Source organism: Pantherophis guttatus, chromosome 17 (assembly GCF_059756535.1).
Source record: "Pantherophis guttatus breed Tessera chromosome 17, ASM5975653v1, whole genome shotgun sequence".
Taxonomy (NCBI): Eukaryota; Metazoa; Chordata; class Lepidosauria; order Squamata; family Colubridae; genus Pantherophis; species Pantherophis guttatus.
The window spans coordinates 11,960,001-11,980,053 of NC_142079.1; the positions used below are offsets into that span (position 1 = coordinate 11,960,001).

Genomic DNA, 20,053 nt, shown 5'->3' on the forward strand with positions numbered 1-20,053 from the left:
CAAGATAAAAGTTGGATTAGGAAGCTTCCCCTGCAAAAAAACGAGAAGTTATTGATTACAACTGCTCCCTTTTATTACGCGGAGAGCAATTTTGCAAGAGGCTGACTGGCGGAGGGGAAAAACAGGAGGACGGATTTATAAGCGCTGCTGACTTTGTTCGTAATTTAAGGAAACCAGTGTTGACTTTGGAAAGCTAGACCCTCACCGCCGTGCAGGAACTTTTATTTTTAATTAATTTTTGTTGAAGATTTTTTTTTTTTTTTACAGAGTAGAAACAGGGCAAATTTAAAGAAGGGGGGGAATGTCAAAAGGAAGGAAGGAAGGAAGGAAGGAAGGAAGGAAGGAAGGAAGGAAGGAAGGAAAGAAAAAGAAAGAAAAAAAGAAAAAAAGAAAGAAAGAAAGAGGAGGGAGGGAGGGAGGGAGGGAAAGAAGAAAGAAAGAAAGAAAGAAAGAAAGAAAGAAAGAAAGAAAGAAAGAAAGAAAGAAAGAAAGAAAGAAGGATCGAGGGAGGGAGAAAGGAAGGAAGGAAGGAAGGGAGAGAGGGGAGGGAGGGAGAGAGAGAGAGAAAGAAGGAAAGAAAGAAAGAAAGAAAGAAAGAAAGAGGGTGACGGAGGGAGAGAAAGAAAGAAAGGGGGTAGGGGAGAGAGAGAGAGAAAGAAACAAAGAAAGGAAGGAAGAAAGGAGGGACAGGAAGGAAGGAAAGAGAAAGAAAGAAAGAAAGAAAGAAAGAAAGAAAGAAAGAAAGAAAGAAAGAAAGAAAAGGAAGGAAAGAAAGAAAGAAAAAGAAAGAAAGAAAGAAAGAAAGAAAGAAAGAAAGAAAGAAAGAAAGAAAGAAAGAAAGAGGGATCGAGGGAGGGAGAAAGAAAGGAAGGAAGGAAGGAAGGATGGAAGGAAGGAAGGAAGGAAGGAGGGACAGGAAGGAAGGAAAGAGAAAGAAAGAAAAGAAAGAAAGAAAGAAAGAAAGTGACGGAGGGAGAGAAAGAAAGAAAGAGGGGTAGGGGAGAGAAAGAGAGAGAAAGAAAGAAAGGAAGGAAGGAAGGAAGGAAGGAAGAAAGGAAGGAGGGACAGGAAGGAAGGAAAGAGAAAGAAAGAAAGAAAGAAAGAAAGAAAGAAAGAAAGAAAGAAAGAAAGGAAGGAAGGAAGGAAGGAAGGAAGAAGGAAGGAAGGAAGGAAAGAGAAAGAAAGAAAGAAAGAAAGAAAGGGAGAGAAAGAAAGAAAGAAAGAAAGAAAGAAAGAAAGAAAGAAAGAAAGAAAGAAAGAAAGAAAGAAAAGAAGCAACTTTTGATCATTTCAACAGTAATAACTGCATTTCTGTTTTATCCTCTTGTTCCAAAGTTGTATTATGGCTCCCTTCGTTCAATATTCTACCCTTTCTAATCTTTAAAATCATAAATCATGCGTTCATTTTTTCCGCCCCCATCTGCAGGAAAAAAAATCCATTCAGGGTTTCCAGTTACTAACACGATGCAGCAGCTTTTTAAACTTACACACTCATCACCCTGGGCCTGCTGGCTTCCTTCCAACTTCCTTCTTTGTGCGTTGCATTCTTTGTGGAGAGCATGTAACATAACACAGGGGTGTAGTTTTGAGGGTATATACATGGTCAGTATCATTGGCAAAGAGTCAACTGTATAACAGAAGAACAGAGGTGGAAGGGACCTTGGAGGTCTTCTAGTCCAACCCGCTGCTCAAACAGGAGACCCCCACACCTTTCCAGACAAATGGCTATCCAATCTCTTCTTAAATACCTCCAGTGTTGGTGCATTCACGACTTCCAGAGGCAAGTTGTTCCACTGATTAATTGCTCTCACTGTCAGGCAATTTCTCCTTAGTTCTAGGTTGCTTCTCTCCTTGGTTGTTGTTGTTGTTGTTGTTGTTGTTGTTGTTGTTGTTGTTATTATTATTATTATTATTATTATTATTATTATTATTATTATTATTTATTGGTTAATCTTTAGTGAGATTCACAGCCTTTGAGGCTGGTTAATAGCTCAGCAGCTCGAGTCCTAACCAAGGACCTAGGAACTGTTAAGGTATCGTCGGAGGATGTAAGCTGTTCCGAGTAAGGTGGTTTTTTGTAGAGTCAAAATGTTCAAGTCCGGCAATTTTAGAATTTCTAAATAGCGGGGTAGCCCTTTGGGTATTGCTCCGAGGGCTCCAATTACAATCGGGACAACACACGATTTCTTTTTCCACAGTCGCTCAACTTCAATTTGTAAGTCCCGGTACTTTGTGATTTTTTCTTGCTGCTTATCTTCAATTCATGCATCACCAGGTATTGCAATGTCAATGAACCATACTTTTTTCTTTTCAACTATTGTTATGTCAGGTGTGTTGTGGACCAAGTGCCTGTCAGTCTGAATCCTAAAGTCCCACAAGATATTATTATTATTATTATTATTATTATTATTATTATTATTATTATTATTATTATTATTTGAATTTCTATACCGCCCTTCTCCCGAAGGACTCAGGGCGGTGAACAGAATAAGATTTCATATACATATAATAATTTTTTTTTAATAAACAGTAAATAATAAATTGAGTCAACTTGGTCTATCTGCTAAGACCTTGGCATAGAATTTAGATGTTTATGCTAGCCCTGCTTGTTGAAACAGAAAGGTCTCCAGGGCACGTCGGAAAGTGCGAAGATCTGGGATTATTCGTATTCCAGGGGGTATTTTGTTCCAAAGCGTAGGTGCCCCCACAGAGAAGGCTCTCTCCCTTGGAACTACTAGACGACATTGTTTTTATGATGGTACTATGAGTAGGCCTACTCTGTGAGAGCGTATTGGTTGGTGGGAGGTTATCGGTTGCAGCAGGTGGTCTCGTAAGTACTCAGGTCCTAAGCCATGGAGCACTTTAAAGGTAAGAACCAACACCTTGAAGCGCACTCGGAAGGCCACCGGAAGCCAGTGCAGCTCGCGTAGAAGATGGTTAGTTTCCACCCATTGTTTCTTGTTCTGCTCTCAGGGGCTTTGGAGAATAGGTTGATCCCCAAATCTTCTATGTGGCAGCCCCTCAAATATTGGAACACTGCTATCATGTCACCCCCCCCTAGTCCTTCATCACTGGAGGGTTTTTTAAAGAAGAGACTGGACAGCTGCTTGTCTGAAATGGTCTCCTGCTTGAGCAATGGGCTGGACTACAAGACCTCCAATGTTCCCTTTCCAGTTCTGTTATTCTATCATTATTCTGTTCTCCTGACTATAGAAGCCTTTCACCCTTTCTGGCTCCATCACCTTCAACTACTTAGGTTGGGTCCTCTTTTTATCCAATGCAAATTGCCTAGGATGTTGCTTCACCAGACATACCCAATTCCTCAACCATTTTTCTTATGTTTTAGCCTCCAGTCCACTAATCCAAACTCGGCTGCAGAAAATACGACTTCAGCAACAGAGTGGTCAACGCCTCGAATACTCTACTACAACTCCGTTGTTAGAGCCTCAAACCCCCACACCTTAAACTGTCTACCGTGGACCTCACCCCATTCCTAAGAGGTCCGTAAAGGGGGCGTGCATAAGCGCAACAGGGTGCCTACCGTCCCTGTCTTACTGTCCCCATTTATTTGTATTAACTTCCTTTGTTTATGTTTATGTTCATACCTATACTTGTCATCTTGTATGTTTGACAAACAAACAAACAAACAAACAAATCATCTTTATTGCCCTTTCCTACTAGATCACCAACCTCAGTGCAATGGTCTGTGGAAATATCTTGGGAGACAGGAAAAAAGAGAATCGCAGCCAAGGCGATGGACAGATAAGAGACATCTCAGCCCACAGGAGGGAAAGGGGTGTGGGAAGTATTTCAGAAGGGACCCTACCTAATGTGCTAGGAAGCAAAAGCGAGGGGAGGAGACAGATGCTTTCAGACCGATTCGCTCTCAGCTGATTGGCAGAGCTACCATTTTGCCCTAACTCGTCCGAACCGGCTGAATCCCACCCCGGCCCTATCTAACAAAATGAAATTCAATGTAGAGAAAAGTAAAGTCTTACACTTAGGCAAGTAAAAACCAAAAGTACACATATAGACTAGGTGAAACCAAGCTTAATATTTATTTATTTATTGGTTTGATTTATATGCCGTCCTTCTCCGGAGACTCAGGGTGGCTTACAATGCTTTTAAGCAATAGCCTTCATACTTTTGTATATACCTGCTTAGTAGGGCTTTCGCCCCCCCCCCCCCCCCCCAAAGCGGTGTTCTTTTTTATACAAAGTCAGCTTATTGCCTCCACAATCCGGGTCCTCATTTTACCTACCTCGAAAGGATGGAAGGCTGAGTCAACCTTGAGCCTGGTGAGATTTGAACTTGCAGTAATTGCAGGCAGCTGGCAGCTAAGTGCTACTTAACAGCACTTTAGTCTGCTGCACCACCAAGGATCTTTTTCCACTTAATAGCACTGACTGTGAGAGGGATCCGGGAGTCTTAGTGGACAACCAGCTAAATATGAGCTAATAGTGTGTGACAGCAGCCAAAAAAAAGCCAATGCAGATTTGGTAATCCATTCAAGACATGATACCTCGAAACTCCCTGCAGCAAAGTCTGAACAATAGGATTCACTCAAGATCCAATACAGGACAAAGCTATTTAAACCACAATAGGAATTGTCCAATACCCTTTCAGAACACAAGTCCCTTCATTACACCATCTTAGAGCAGTGTGCGGTGGCAGCCAAAAAAGCCAATGCAATCCTAAATTGCATTAACAGACGGATACAATCAAGATCAAGGGAGGTACTAATACCACTCTATAAAGCCTTAGTAAGACCACACCTAGAATCCTGCATCCAGTTTTGGTCACCAAACTATAAAAAAGATGTTGAGACTCTGGAAAGAGTGCAGAGGAGAGCAAGCAGGATGCTTAGGGGACTGGAGGCTAAAACATACGATGAACGGTTGCAGGAACTGGGCCTGGTAGTCTAGTGAAGAGAAGGACCAGGGGAGACAGGATAGCAGTCTTCCAATATTGGAGGGGCTGCCACAGAGAGGAGGAAGGGGGTTAAGCTGTTTCCCAAAGCACCCGAAGGCCAGACAAGGAATAATGGATGGAAACTGAATAAGGAGAGATTCAACCTGGAAATAAGGAGGAATTTTCTGACAGTGAGAACACTCAACCAGTGGAACAGAAGTTGCCTTCAGAAGTTGTGGGAGCTTCATCCCTGGAGGCTTTCAAGAAGAGACTGGACGGCCATCAGTCAGAAATGGTGTAGGGTCTCCTGCTTGGGTGAGGGTGAGTTGGACTAGATGACCTACAAGGTCCCTTCCAACTCTGTTAAACTGTAACCAAGATGATTAAGGGACTGAAAGCTAAAACATGATGAACGGTTGCAGGAACTGGGCCTGGCTAGTCTAGTGAAGAGAAGGAGCAGGGGAGACAGAATAGCATCTTCCAATACTTGAGGGGCTGCCACAGAGAGGAGGAAGGGGGTTAAGCTGTTTTCCAAAGCACAGCTGATCCCCCCCCCTCGCTTCTACTTACCTTCCCAAGCCCCCTTTTGAAGCAGACAGTGAATGAATGCAGTGTGCATTTGGTGCACATTGTGCATATGCACACAGAAGGCATTTGGCACATGGCCTGCATGCGCGGCCAGCAAACCAGTAGCAAACCGGTTTGGATTTCACCACTGGTCATGTGAAAAATAGTCATCAGTCGTTTTTTCAGTGCCATTGTAAGTTTGAATGGCCCCTAAACGAACCATTGTAAGTCGAGGACTATCCGTATCTGCAGCTCCCGGGGCTGAGCGTATTCAGAGACAAGTATGATTTTGCTGGCTGTCCAGGAGAGCAGGAGGTTTTCTTCCTCACCAGGAGGCTCACGAGTAATCAGATTCCAAGAGAAAAATCCTATTTCAAAGTGTGAAGAACTGTCACTCTCTCTTCCCCCCACTCCCCCACCTCCCCAAACTTTCCTTAAAAATACACTTCCCCATGCATTGCAGGGATGCTTAAAGATGCTGCCCGATTGGCAATTTTGAAAAGAGAATTGGTTGTGAATTTGCAACAAGATCTCAGCATCCAGCTGACCTTGTTTGATCTCAAAACAAGCTCAGTGGAGCAATTTGGAGATGGAGATGGCTCCCGCACACTAGACAGCAAAGAGGTTAGGAGCCACTGGTCTTCCCCTCACCAAGAGATATATCCATGTTGCAGATCATCGGAGGAAGAGAGAGGGAGGGGGTGGGAGAGAGGGAGAGAGAGAGAGGAGATAAAATGTTACAGCAGAAACCTTTTGACCGCAATTTTTGGAATTGCCCAATCCATCAAAGTCCTGCAGACTTCCTTGGAGAACCCAAATTATTTGCTGATGTGGGCCTGAAATTCTGAATGGGGAAGGAAGGAAGGAAGGAAGGAAGGAAGGAAGGAAGGAAGGAAGGAAGGAAGGAAGGGGAAAGGTAAGTGAAGGAGGAGAGAGGGAGGGAGAGGGGGGATGGGAAGGAAGGAGATGGGAAGGAGAAAAAGGAAGGAGAAGGAGAAGGGGGAAGGAAAAGAGATAGATAGAAAATAGATGGATAGATACTATAGATAGATAGATAGATAGATAGATAGATAGATAGATAGATAGATAAGACAGAAAGACAGACAGACAGACATGATGGATGGAGGAAGGAAAGAAGGAAGGAAGAAAGAAGGAAGGAAGGAGGGAGGGAGGGAAGGAAGGAAGGAAGGAAGGAAGGAAGGAAGGAAGGAAGGAAGGAAGGAAGGGGAAAGGTAAGTGAAGGAGGAGAGAGGGAGGGAGAGAGGGGGGATGGGAAGGAAGGAGATGGGAAGGAGAAAAAGGAAGGGGAAGGAGAAAGGGGAAGGAGGGAAGGAGGAAAAGAGATAGATAGAAAATAGATGGATGGATGGATGGATGGATAGATAGATACCTGTAGATAGATAGATAGATAGATAGATAGATAGATAGATAGATAGATAGATAGACAGACAGACATGATGGATGGAGGAAGGAAGGAAGGAGGGACGGAGGGAGGGAGGGAAGGAAGGAAGGAAGGAAGGAAGGAAGGGGAAAGGTAAGTGAAGGAGGAGAGAGGGAGGGGGGATGGGAAGGAAGGAGATGGGAAGGAGAAAAAGGAAGGGGAAGGAGAAGGGGGAAGGAGGGAAGGAGGAAAAGAGATAGATAGAAAATAGATGGATGGATGGATAGATACCTGTAGATAGCTAGATAGCTAGATAGCTAGATAGATAGATAGATAGATAGACAGACAGACAGACAGACAGACAGACAGACAGACAGACAGACAGACAGACATGATGGATGGAGGAAGGAAAGAAGGAAGAAAGAAGGAAGGAAGGAAGGAAGGAAGGAAGGAAGGAAGGAAGGAAGGAAGGAAGGAAGGAAGGAAGATTGGAGGATTAAGTGAAACAGGCAAGCAACATTTGATTGGGCCATAATCCTCTCTATTCTGTGAGGGAAAACCAAGTACGAAGTGTGCAAACCCAGCCCTCGGATTGACTTAGAAGTTCATAAGCCCACAATATTGCTCCAACTTCTCCGTGGAGTAGATAGATCAACTCAGCAAATGTTGACACAGCGCTGCCTTCTGCTTAGAATAGAATACTATATATTTTTGGGGGAAAGGAATATATAGAGATGACTTCTCCAAGCGGACGCAAGCTCTGCTGAAGGTGGAAATGCAGTTGGTCTAAGATCAAAAGTTGGCAATGTGGCCCCCACAAGATCATTGACTGAGGGGAAACAGACCCCATCAACTGCAAAGACGCTTGGCTTTCAGAACAGAAAGAGACTTTCTCGACAGAATAAAACTCTTCGCTTCCAAAAAAGTTGTGGTAAAAGTGAAAGAAAGAAAGAGACAGAGAGAAAGGAAGGAAGGAAGGAAGGAAGGAAGGAAGGAAGGAAGGAAGGAAGGAAGGAAGAAAAGATAGGAAGGCAGGAAAGAGAAAGAAAGAATGAAAGGAAGGAAGGAAATATAGGAAGGCAGGAAAGAGAGAAAGAAAGGAAGAAAGGAAGGAAGGAAGGAAGGAAGGAAGGAAGGAAGGAAGGAAGGAAGGAAGAGACAGAGAGACAGTAAGGAAGGAAGGAAGGAAGGATAGGAAGGATAGGAAGGAAAGAGAAAGAAAGAGAAAGAAAGAGAGGAAGGAAGGAAAGAAAGATAGGAAGGCAGGAAAGAGAGAGAGAGAGAGAGAAAGAAAGAAAGAAAGAAAGAAAGAAAGAAAGAAAGAAAGAAGGAAAGAAAGAAAGAAAGAAAACTGGAAAACCCTTGGCATAATTATTAGCATGACAGAAACATCTCCCTCAGTTCCGTGTGGCTGCAGGCAGCGGAGAGATTTATTTTTATCAGGGCTGTAAATATTCCTTATGCTTAAGTCCATCCTGACAGCCCTTTTTTCCCCCTCTGTCAAATTTCTCTTTGCAGGTGGGGAGACAGAATGCCCCATTTTCTTCCTTGAGAAAATAGACAGGGTTTATCATTTATTCATCAAAAGAAGGCCTTGTAGCGAGACACTTTAGACTCGATTCATACATCACCATAAGCCAGTTGATACCAGCTGTTTTGCTTTTGGTCTACAGTGATGTAACCCTCCTAGACCGATCCAGATTTTCTCCTGGCCCTGCTTATAAGTTTGGGGAGGTGCAGAGCCTCCGTTACAGAGGTTGGGATGCCCTTGGGGTGTGGAAAAGGTTGCACACGGCATCACAAAGAGTGACTGGCCATATTTGTGTAAGGTGTCCAAGTGTCCTCCATATTAAGTTCCAGAACAAATCATGAATCCTATTCCAATCAGGCTACCGTATTTTTCGGAGTATAAGACGCACCTTTTTCCCCCCTAAAAGAGGCTGAAAATTTGGATGCGTCTTATACTCCGAATGTAGCTTTCTCAAAGCTTTTTTTCAGCCCTAACGAGGCGCTAACCAGTGAAGCGATCTTCCCAGCTTTGCCTGCTCCCTTGACTCTCAGCTGTGCTCCGACTCTCAGCTGTTCTTTAGAAGCTTTTATTCAGCCCTAACTAGGCGCTAGCCGAGTGAAGCGATCTCCCCGTGCTTTGCCTGCTTTTCTCATTGCTGCTTCCTCTCAGCTGTGCCTTAGAAGCTATTTTTTATCCCCAAGCAGGGAATAAAAACCCAGCAAACTAATGTGCTGAGCTGACCAGACTAAGGATGCTAGCCAGATGAATATCTGGTAGGCAGATTTCCCCCCCCCCCTATTTTCCTCCCCAAAAACTAAGCTGCGACTTATACTCCGGTGCATCTTATACTCCAAAAAATATGGTATATGTGATAAAATGCAACAATTGTGGAAGGGAATGGACTATTGTAACTCTCTCTACATGGGGCTCCCCTTGAGGAGCACCCGGAGGCTCCAACTGGCGCAGAGTGCGGCCGCGCGGGTGGTAATGGGAGCAACTTGGCATTCCCATGTAACACCCCTCCTGCGCGAGCTGCACTGGCTCCCGGTGGTCGTCCGGGTGCGCTTCAAGGTTTTAGTTACCACCTTTAAAGCGCTCCATGGCTCAGGACCCGGGTACTTGCGGGACCGCCTACTACCACCAATAGCCTCCCACCGGCCAGTACGCTCCCATAGAGAGGGGCTCCTCTGGGTGCCGTCAGCCAAACAATGCCAACTGGCGGCCCCCAGGGGGAGAGCCTTCTCTGTGGGGGCACCTACTATCTGGAACGAGCTCCCCCCAGAGATACGGAGGATCCCGGATCTGCGCACCTTCCGTCGCACTCTAAAGACCTTTTTATTTCACCAGGCGGGCCTGGCCTAATTTTCTCCCTCTTTTATAAAAGAATTTTTAATTTTTAATATTTTTTAGTATTTTATATATTCAAATTTTAAAATTGGTTTTAAATTGATTGGGGTTTTAATTTGTCTGGGCCAAAACTATTTAATTTGATTTTAATTCTGCTTTTAAATTTTGTATGTATGGATTTTATTGTTGGCTGTTCACCGCCCTGAGTCCTTCGGGAGTAGGGCGGCATAGAAATCAAATCAAATCAAATAAATAAATAAATAAAATTATGGTAATGGATTATACCAGGGGAGACAGGATGGCAGTCTTCCAATATTTGAGGGGCTGCCACAGAGAAGAGTGGGCCAAGCTATTTTCCAAGGCACCCGAAGGCCAGACAAGGAATAAAGGATGGAAACTGAAGAAGGAAAGATTCAACCTGGAAATAAGGAGACACTTTCTGACAGTGAGAACAATCAACCGATGGAACAGAAGTTGCCTTCAGAAGTTGTGGGAGCTTCATCCCTGGAGGTTTTCAAGAAGAGACTGGACAGTCACAGGTCAGAAATGGTGTAGGGTCTCCTGCTTGGGCAGAGGGTTGGACTAGATGACCTACAAGGTCCCTTCGAACTCTTGTTAATCTGTATTTATGCAATGACAAATCTCCTATCTTCTCGATGTGAAGAGGCTTCCAATTGTACCTGAAAATGTGAGGACTCAACCTGAGACTTTCTCTGTGCAAAGTAAAGGCTATCCTACAGAACCTGTTACATTACCAGTCTTTATCTAGCTCATATCCTCTAGTTCAGGGGTCAGCAACCTGTGGCTCTGGAGCTGCATGTGGCTCTTTCATCCCTCAGTGGCGGCTCCCTGTCACTCAAAATATGTGTCACAACCGCCAGCACACGATTTATTGAGCTTTTCAATCCCCGGTGGGCCAACCATGGCTAAATCCAAGAGAAGAAAAGTTTCGGAAGAAAACAGAAAACGTTGAATTCAACTACATAGGCTAGTTTTGTGGCTGTTTAAGAAATAGTCAGGCCCAGGAAGGGTTTTGTGGCTCCCGCTGTTTTCTTTTCTGTGGGAAAAGGGTCCAAATGGCTCTTTGAGTGTTTAAGGTTGCAGACCCCTGCTCTAGCTCAACCTTCAGTGGTTGACCATTCTTGCAAGAAGGTACAACCCTGTGACTACTGCACGCAATGCCAAGAAGGGCCCCCAATTGAGAATAACAGACTTGGAAGGGGCCTTGGAGGTCTTCTAGTCCAACCCCCTGCTCTGGCAGGAGACCCTATACCAGAGATGGCTAACCTTTTTGCCGTCGTGTGCCAAAAGTGGGGGGAGTGCGGGGGGTTGCGCATGCACGTGCCCACACCCATAATTCAATGCACCCCGCCCCCCCACGCTCCCCCCACTTTTGGCACATGATGGCACAGTGGGCACGGTAGTCCTGTTTTTCGCCCTCCCTCTGGCTCCAGAGGCTTTCTTGGAGCCTGGGGAGGGTGAAAACAGCCTTCCCCACCCCTTGGAGGCCTTCAGGAAGCCAGAAACTGCCCATTTCCCGACTTCTGGTGGGCCCAGAAGGCCTGAACATCAGCTGGCTGGTGCGCACATGCAGGCTGGAGCTGAGCTACGGCAATGCTTGCGTGCCTACAGATATGGCTCTGCGTGCCACCTGTGGCACGCGTGCCATAGGTTCACCATCAAGGCCCTATACCATTCTGAATAAAAGGTTGTCTAATCTCTTCTTGAAAACCCACAACGTCTGAAGGCAACATGGTCAGAATTTGTCTGCATAATTGGCAAAGGATCCGTTGTACAACAGAATAACAGAAGTGGAAGGGACATTGGAAGCCTTCTAGTCCATTCCCCTGTTCTGGCAGGAGACCCTATAACATTTCAGACAAATGGCTATCAAATCTCTTTTAAAAGCCTCCAATGATGGAGCTCCCACAATTTCTGGAGGCAATTCATTCCACTGATTAATTGTTCTCGCTGTCAGGAAATTTCTGGTTAGTTCTAAGTTGCTTCTCTCCTTGATGAGTTTCCACCCATTGCCTCAGGTGCTTTGGAGAATAAGCTGAGCCCCTCTTCTTTGTGGCATTGTTATCGTGTCATCCCTAGTCTTTATTTTCATCAAAGAGGAACCAAGCAGAAACTTTCCCAGTCATCAGCTGAAGTGCTACTTCAAAAAAAAAAAGGCATAACGTGGAATTAGAAAGAAGAGGAAGGGGCAGGATTGCCAGTTCAGCAGAAATAACCTATACTTAGATGAGGCAGGAATGGGGTCAGGCAAAGGACGATGGTTTGGAATTGATCTGGAGGATTATTTCTACTGTTTTCAGAGGGTCAACAAATCGAGAGTGGTGTTAGGGCTAATGGGGAATGACATTCAGAAAGAAGGCTCCGAAGCTGGGCTTTGCCCCAAAGGCATCGATTCTCAAGCAATTCAGAGCACCCAGCCCATGCCAGACCAACACCTCCTTCCTTTCCAGACCTGCCAGGAAGAAGTCTATCTGGGCTATTGAACTGGTCTTTAATCAAGAGGGAGAAAAGAAAGGAAGGAAGGAAGGAAGGGAGGGAGGGAGGGAGGGAGGGAGGGAGGGAGGGAGGGAGAGAGAGAGAGAGAGAGAAAGAAAGAAAGAAAGAAAGAAAGAAAGAAAGAAAGAAAGAAAGAAAGAAAGAAAGAAGGAGGGAGGGAGGGAGGGAGGGAGGGAGGGAGGGAGGGAAGGAGGAAGGAAGAGCAATAGCACTTAGACTTTATTTTATTTTATTTTATTTTATTTGTTCAACTTGTATGCCGCCTTTCTCCAAAGACTCAAGGCAGCTTACAATGTATTTAAAAACCATATCTAAAACATTAAAAGTTAAACCATTAAAAACAATTAAAACCCATTCACACCATTCATGGCTGGATCTCGCCAGATCGCAAGACTTTTTAAAATTATTATTATTATTAGTCATATTTCTATGCCGCCCACTCTCCGAGGACTCTGGGCGGCTTACACCAAAGACAGTATACTAAATAGCATGTTGCCCCCAACAATCTGGGTCCTCATTTTACCCACTTCGGAAGGCTGGATGGCTGAGTCAACCTTGAGCCGGTGAGATTTGATCCGCTGATCTGCTGAACTAGCAGTCAGCTGAAGTAGCTGCAGTACTGCACCCTAACCACTGCGCCACCTCGGCTCATCTTATATATCGCTTCACAGTCCTTTACAGCTCTCTCTCATTTTACCCACCTCGGAAGGATGGAAAGCTGAGTCAACCTTGAGCCTGGTGAGATTTGAACTGCCAAATTGCAGGCAGCCAGCAGTCAGCAGAAGTAGCCTGCAGTACTGCACTCTAACCACTGCACCACGAAGGAAGGAAGGAAGGAAGGAAGGAAGGAAGGAAGGAAGGAAGGAAGGAAGGAAGGAAGGAAGGAAGAAGGAAGGGACGGAGGGAGGGAGGAGGAAGAAGGAAGGAAGGAAGGAAGGAAGGAAGGAAGGAAGGAAGGAAGGAAGGAAGGAAGGAAGGAAGGAATAGAGATTAAGAGAGTTGGAAGGAACCTTGTAGGTCATTTAGTCAAATCCCCCGCTCAAGCAAGAAACTCTACACTATTTCTGACAGATGGCAGTCCAGTCTCTTCTTTAAAGCTTCCAGTGATGAAGCTCCCACAACTTCTGAAGGCAAGGAAGGAGCCCCTCCCTACCCCACCCCCAGTGATAACAGGCTGGTTTGGTTTGCTGGATTCCGACCATCTGAAGGAGGTGATCATTTTTCCCAGCAATGGATTCTGAGAAAGAAAGCGGTCCATCTCTTGGATGGCTTCAGATGATCATTTCTGCACCCGCTACCGTGTGTAATTTCTCCCTTTTTCAAGATGGGGGTAATGAGAAGAAACTTAAGAGTTTTGTAGGGAGGTGAGATGGATCCATCAAAATAGGAGCTTAGAGGGTGGAACCCAAAAACAGGTTTTGTTTGGCAGTGGTGAAATCTGCACTGGTTTGCTACCGGTTTGCTGGCCGCACATGTGCGCTGTGCGCCAAAAGGAGGCTTGGAAAGGTACCGTATTTTTCGGAGTATAAGATGCACCTACCTTTTTTTGTGAGGAAAAGAAGAAAAAGAAATCTTCCTTTGCCTCTGAGCAATTTTGCCTCGTTGCAGCAAACGGCCTGCTTTACTTTCATTTTCGTTTTCAGCATAGCTTGATTAGCACAAAGGGGGGAAAAAAATCTGCTCCAGCAATTCACCTCTTTGCAGAAGCAGCAGAGCCCTACACAAAACAGCTGAGAGCAAATCAGCTGAGAGTCAGGAGGCTGATCCAATCAACTTGTGCTAATTAGGCTGTGCTGAAGCTAAAAGGAGCTGTTTTTTCTTGCTGTTTGCTTGCAAGGAGGTAACTGCTGCAAGGCAGAGGCCAAAGGGTTCGGGCCAGTGGGTGGGCAGGGCTACATTCGGTATATAAGACGCACCTAAATTTTCACCTCCTTTTAGGGGGGAAAAATGCGTCTTTTACTCCGAAAAATATGGTAAGTAGAACAGCGAGGGGGGGATCAGCTGTGCCGCGCAATTTAGCTTCACTAGAAAGCAGGATTTCCTGCTCTCTAGCAAAGCTAAACCGCGCAGCACAGCTGATCGTCAGAAATACTGGTTCGGAGGAACCGATAGCTTTTTATCACTACCGGTTCTCCCGAACCGTACATAACTGGTAGCATTTCACCCCTGTTTTTTGGTCTGAAGATCAAAGAAAGAGACATCAATACATTGGCCTTAGGATGCAACTTTGTGGACTTCAACTCTCAGAATTCCCCCCGTGGCAGGCTGAGGAATTCTGAGAGTTGAAGTCCACAAATTTTAAAGTTGCCTACTTTAGATGTAGGATTTTCTAGAGAAGACAAATACAGCATCAGCCACTATGGTTCAGTTTCCCAATGTTACACAAGCTTCTCAGAGCTCCAGAAACGGATAAGAGCTTGAAAAACTTCACCAGCTCAGAATATCATCACATTCCTCTGTTATCAGAAAAATGGCTGGCCACCTCCCTCGTTTATCAAATATTTTCACCAAGGGAATTTAGAAATTCCCACCTTCAACTGAGAAAGTGCAGCAGCATCGAATATTGTTAACCTAATTCTGCGAAGTTTCTTCTCCGGTAACATTGTATTGCTAACTAGGGCATACAAAACCTTTGCCAGACCAATTCTCGAATACAGCTTGTCTGCCTGGAATCCACACTTTATATGGTATCAGACATTAATACGATTGAGTGGGTCCAGAGGTATTTCACTAGAAGAGTCCTCCACTCCTCTACTCACAATAGATTCCCTTATGCCGCCAGGCTTGACATTTTGGGCTTGGACAATCTGGAACTGCGCTGCCTGCGGTCTGATCTAAGCATACTCCACAAAATTGTCTGCCACAACGTCTTACCTGTCAACGACTTCTTCAGCTTCAACCTCAATAATACACGGGCAAACAACCGATACAAACTCAAGGTAAACCGCTCCAAACTCGCAGTAAATGCGACTTCAGCAACAGAGTGGTCAATGCCTGGAATGTTCTACCCGATTCCATTGTTACATCCTCAAACCCCCACAGCTTCAATCTTAAACTGTCTACCCTGGACCTCACCCCATTCCTAAGCGGTCCGTAAAAGGGGGCGTGCATAAGCGCACCAATGTGCCTTCCGTCCCAGTCCTACTGTGCCTATTTATTTGTATTATTTTCCTTCGTTCATGTCTTCATGTCATGTTCATGCTCATACCTGCTATCTTGTACATGTCTGACAAACTAATCAATCAATCAATCAATCAATCAATCAATCAAATAGCTTTTTTTTTTTTGAACAGAGTGTTGGTCGTTTCTTATCTTATACAATTAGTCAAATTCAAATATATTTTACTCAATTACAATTTTTGTCAATATCATCTAATAATAATAATAATAATAATAATAATAATAATAATAATAATAATAATAATTTTATTTCTATACCGCCCTTCTCCCGAAGGACTCAGGGCGGTATACAGCCTATTTAAAAACACAGACAAAACAACAATATAAAATTTAAAATAATTAAATAAAGTGGCTCAGATTTAAAACCCCAACAAATTTAAATACCCCAATTTAAAAACTATTGAGTTGATAGTCCGGCCTGGCGGAACAATAGGGTCTTCAATGCGCAGCGAAACGCCCGGAGGTCGGAGATCTTACGAATTTCCGGGGGCAGTTCATTCCACAGGGCTGGGGCTCCCACAGAGAAGGCCCTCCCCCTGGGTGTCACCAGCCGACATGACTTGGCCGATGGCACCCTGAGGAGACCCTCTCTGTGGGAACGGACTGGCCAGTGGGAGGCTATTGGTGGCAGAAGTCGGTCTCGAAGGTACCCGGGTCCTATGCCATGGAGCGCTTTAAAGGAGGTAACCAACACCTTGAATCGCACCCGGAAGACCACTGGGAGCCAGTGCAGCTCGCGCAGGAGGGGTGTCACATGGGCACATCTTCCCCGCTTTCCTTTTTTTTTGAATATACAGTACCTCAGTATTTCTATACTTGCATACATAAACACTTTCTTCATTTATCCCTAAATTCTAACTTTACTATTTGTGCATATTTATTCTCTTTTATTCTTAAAACACGTCATTCTTTTTCTTAATATATTTATATTTGTTTGTTCAGAGCTGCCTTCCTTCCACTTCATCTTTCTTTTTTTTTAATTATACAGCAATCTTTCTCCTCAAACCTAACCTCTCCCTCTTCTCCTTCCAACTTTCTTTCCCCACCTTCTTCTTCTCTTCTCTACTTCCCCTTGCCTTCTCCTCCTCCTCCTCTCTTCCCCCCGTCTTACCTTCTCTCCTACTCTGCTTTCCCTTCCCTTCCTTCCTCCCTACTCTTCCATCCCTCTCTCTCCTTCCTCCTCCCTTCCAATTCCTTCATCTCTCTCTATTGCTGTATTCATTTTCAATTTAATGTTTTCCATTGTGGAAAACTGAATCCCTTTTTCCCTTTGATAAACCCAACGATGGAAGACTTTGTGGTCATCTGTTGTCCCTTCCCCAGTTACAACTGGAACCAAGCAGCCAACTTTTGAGATGGAAGAAGCGGTGAATCGCCTTTGGCTGTCCATAAAAGTCTAGCTCGATGACCTGCCTCGAAATAAGAGCAAGTATTTTGAACCTCAACTCATGGAAACCACCCCACCAAATATAACTTGGATACGTTCGTTGACTTATCCAAGACAAGAACTCGGCAACGGAGTTGTGCAGATGTTACGCCCTTTCGGCTGGTTAGAATGAAAGGCATGCTGGGATGCCATTCATTTAAAAAAAAAACTTTCCATACCATCACATGCCAAGGAAGGGAGAACAATAAATAAATAAAATCAATATCTGTATTCTTAACTTACCCCACCCTCCCGCCTGAAAGTTAGCATCTGCAGCGAATCAATTAGTAATCCTATTATATTGCAGATGACAGAAAATATGTCTATTGAACCAGATGCCAACAACTTTCCCTTCCATAACAAAACAGAGATGTTACAGAGGCCTTGTTCCTACTATCACAGTCTGTTGCCGAGATCTGAGGATTTGTAAGAAACCAGCTCATTTAATAAGCTGTTACTAGAGCAATATTTTTATCAATAGGTCTCTCTCTTTCTCTTTTTTGCTTTCTCTTTGTCTCTCTCCCCTTTTTCTCTCGTCTCTTTTTTCTCTCTTTCTTTCATTCTTTTGTTTTCTTTCCCTTTTTCTCTATCTCTGTCTTTCTCTGTCTTTCCTCTCTTTGTCTCCCTTTTTCTTTCTCTTTTTGCTCTCTTTCTTTCATTTTTTTCTTTCTTTCTCTCTCTTTCCCTCTTTCTCTGTCTCTATCTGTCGCTCTCTTTATCTTTCTCTCTGTGTCTTTGTCCCCCTTTTTCTCGCTTCTCTTTTTTTTCTCTCTCTCTCTCTTTCATTTTTTCTTTCTTTTTCTTTCCCTCTTTCTCTGTCTCTATCTGTCTGTCTCTTTCTCTTTCTGTCTTGGTCTCCCTTTTTCTCTCTTCTCTTTTTGCTCTCTCTCTCTCTTTCTTTCATTTTTTATTTTTTCTTTCCCTCTTTCTCTCTCTGTCTCTCTCTCTCTTTCTCTATCCTTGTCTCCCTTTTTCTCTCTTCTCTCTTCTCTTTTTCTCTTCTCTTTTTGCTCTCTTTCATTTTTTTCTTTCTTTCTCTTTCCCTCTTTCTCTGTCTCTATCTGTCTCTCTCTTTCTGTCTTTGTCTCCATTTTCTCTCTTCTTTTTTCTCTCTCTTTTTTAATTCTTTCTTTCTCTTTCTTTCTTTCCCTCTGTCTCCCTCTCTCTCTCTCTGTCTCTTTCTTTCTTTCACTCTCTGTCTTTGTCTCTCTTTTTCTCTATCTCTCTTTCTCTCTGTGTGTCTCTCTCCTCCCTCTCTCTGTATTTTAATTTAATATTACCAGAAGCCCATGTTCTTTTTCAAACGAATATTCAAAAAACCAAAAAGGAGAACAATTAAATTTTGATCAGAGAAAAATGGGCACTGTCTGACTTCATTCAAACATCCTAAATTGACTTTGATAGGTTTTGGAAATTGGCTTCTACAGAAATCCAATCTAGGTTCCTTTTTTTTTCTTTTTTTTAAAAAAACATACCCAACTCTTCTTATGATACATTAAATTAAACATGTATTGAAACATTTAACTCTTAAATCCAGTTTCGTCTTTGATATTTCTATAGTTGTCAAGTGCTTGATCTCTGCCTAAAACCCAAAGCAACTGATTTTTTTCCAAAAATGATTCCCATAGTCTACATATTTAGCAAGGCTGATTAAGGTACGGTTACAAGAATTGCACCAACTCAACTATTTTCCCTCTGCAACTAACAACCACGTACATGAGGGTAGAGGGTTCCTTAACTTTTTCACAGCTTCCCCGTGAAACCTGTGAGAATTAAGGAATTTACAAATGACAGTTTGCAGAATAACCTCCTGAATTTTATTTTATTTCATTTTTTGTCGGTTGGAGAACTTCATGGAAATGTAGAGTAACCCCCTGGAGTTTTTTGTCACCAAAAGTGGGGGGGAAATACTGAAAGATTAATCATCGCTTACCAGTTGATGCTTCATATGGATGGTGATGAGGGGAGAGCTTGAGAGATTGTGAGACAGAGTTGGTGGGGGCTCCATTGTCAAGGAGATAAGATAGCTGGTAGCAAAAATCATACACTCCTTGCAGGCAGCAGCTTCAGGAATTCTGGGAAATTAAAGCAATAGCTTATTAGTGACCTGTTACTTATTTTGTTTCATCAGACACCCATCATTATTTGGGGAGGGAGGGAGGGAGGAAGGAAGGAAGGCAGGCAGGCAGGGAAGGGAAGGGAAGGGAAGGAAGGGAGGGAGGGAGGGAGGGAGGGAGGGAGGGAGGAGGAAGGAGGAAGGAAGGAAAGAAGGAAGGAAGGAAGGAAGGAAGGAAGGAAGGAAGGAAGGAGGACAATGGGAAGGAAGAAGGACAATGGGAAGGAAAGAAAGAAGGGAGGGAGAAAGCAAGGAGATGAGAATGGGAGGGAGGGAGGGAGGAAGGACAATGGGAAGGAAGGAAGGAAGGAAAGAAGGAAGGAAGGAAGGAGATGGGAATGAGAGGAAGGGAGGGAGGGAGTGCAGTGCTGTGCCAGGAAGGGCAGGGCAGGGCAGAGCAGGGAAGGGCAGGGAAGGGAAGGGAAGGGAAGGGCAAGGAAGGGAAGGGCAGGGAAGGGAAGGGAAGGGAAGGGCAGGACAGGGCAGGGCAGGGCAGGGCAGGGCAGGGCAGGGAAGGGAAGGGAAGGGAAAGGAAGGGAAGGCAGGGAATGGAAGGGAAGGGCAGGGAAGGGCAGGGCAGGGCAGGGAAGGGAAGGGAAGGGAAGGGAAGGGAAGGGAAGGGAAGGACAGAGCAGGGAAGGACAGGGAAGGGATGGGAAGGCCAGGACAGGGAAGGGCAGGGCAGGGCAGGGAAGGGAAGGGAAGGGCAGGGAAGGGAAGGGAAGGGAAGGGCAGAGCAGGGCAGGGCAGGGCAGGGCAGGGAAGGGAAGGGAAGGGAAGGGAAGGGAAGGGAAGGGAAGGGAAGGGAAGGGAAGGGAAGGGAAGGGAAGGGAAGGGAAGGACAGAGCAGGGAAGGACAGGGAAGGGATGGGAAGGGCAGGACAGGGAAGGGCAGGGAAGGGAAGGGAAGGGAAGGGCAGGGAAGGGAAGGGAAGGGAAGGGAAAGGAAGGGAAGGGAAGGGAAGGGAAGGGAAGGGCAGGGAAGGGAAGGGAAGGGAAGGGAAGGGAAGGGAAGGGAAGGGAAGGACAGGGAAGGGATGGGAAGGGCAGGGCAGGGCAGGGAAGGGAAGGGCAGGGCAGGGCAGGGCAGGGCAGGGC

At 44.8% G+C, this 20,053-nt stretch overlaps 1 protein-coding gene across 2 annotated transcripts in view; it reads right to left on the bottom strand.

The window, feature by feature from the left end:
* ADGRD1 (adhesion G protein-coupled receptor D1) overlaps positions 1 to 20,053 on the bottom strand; it is a 208,681-nt gene that overhangs the window by 130,772 nt on the left and 57,856 nt on the right. For both annotated transcript variants that reach the window (XM_087880177.1, XM_087880176.1), the window contains one exon: positions 18,773 to 18,914. In XM_087880177.1, the coding sequence (XP_087736303.1) occupies positions 18,773 to 18,914 (142 nt within the window). The remainder of the gene's footprint in view (positions 1 to 18,772; positions 18,915 to 20,053) is intronic.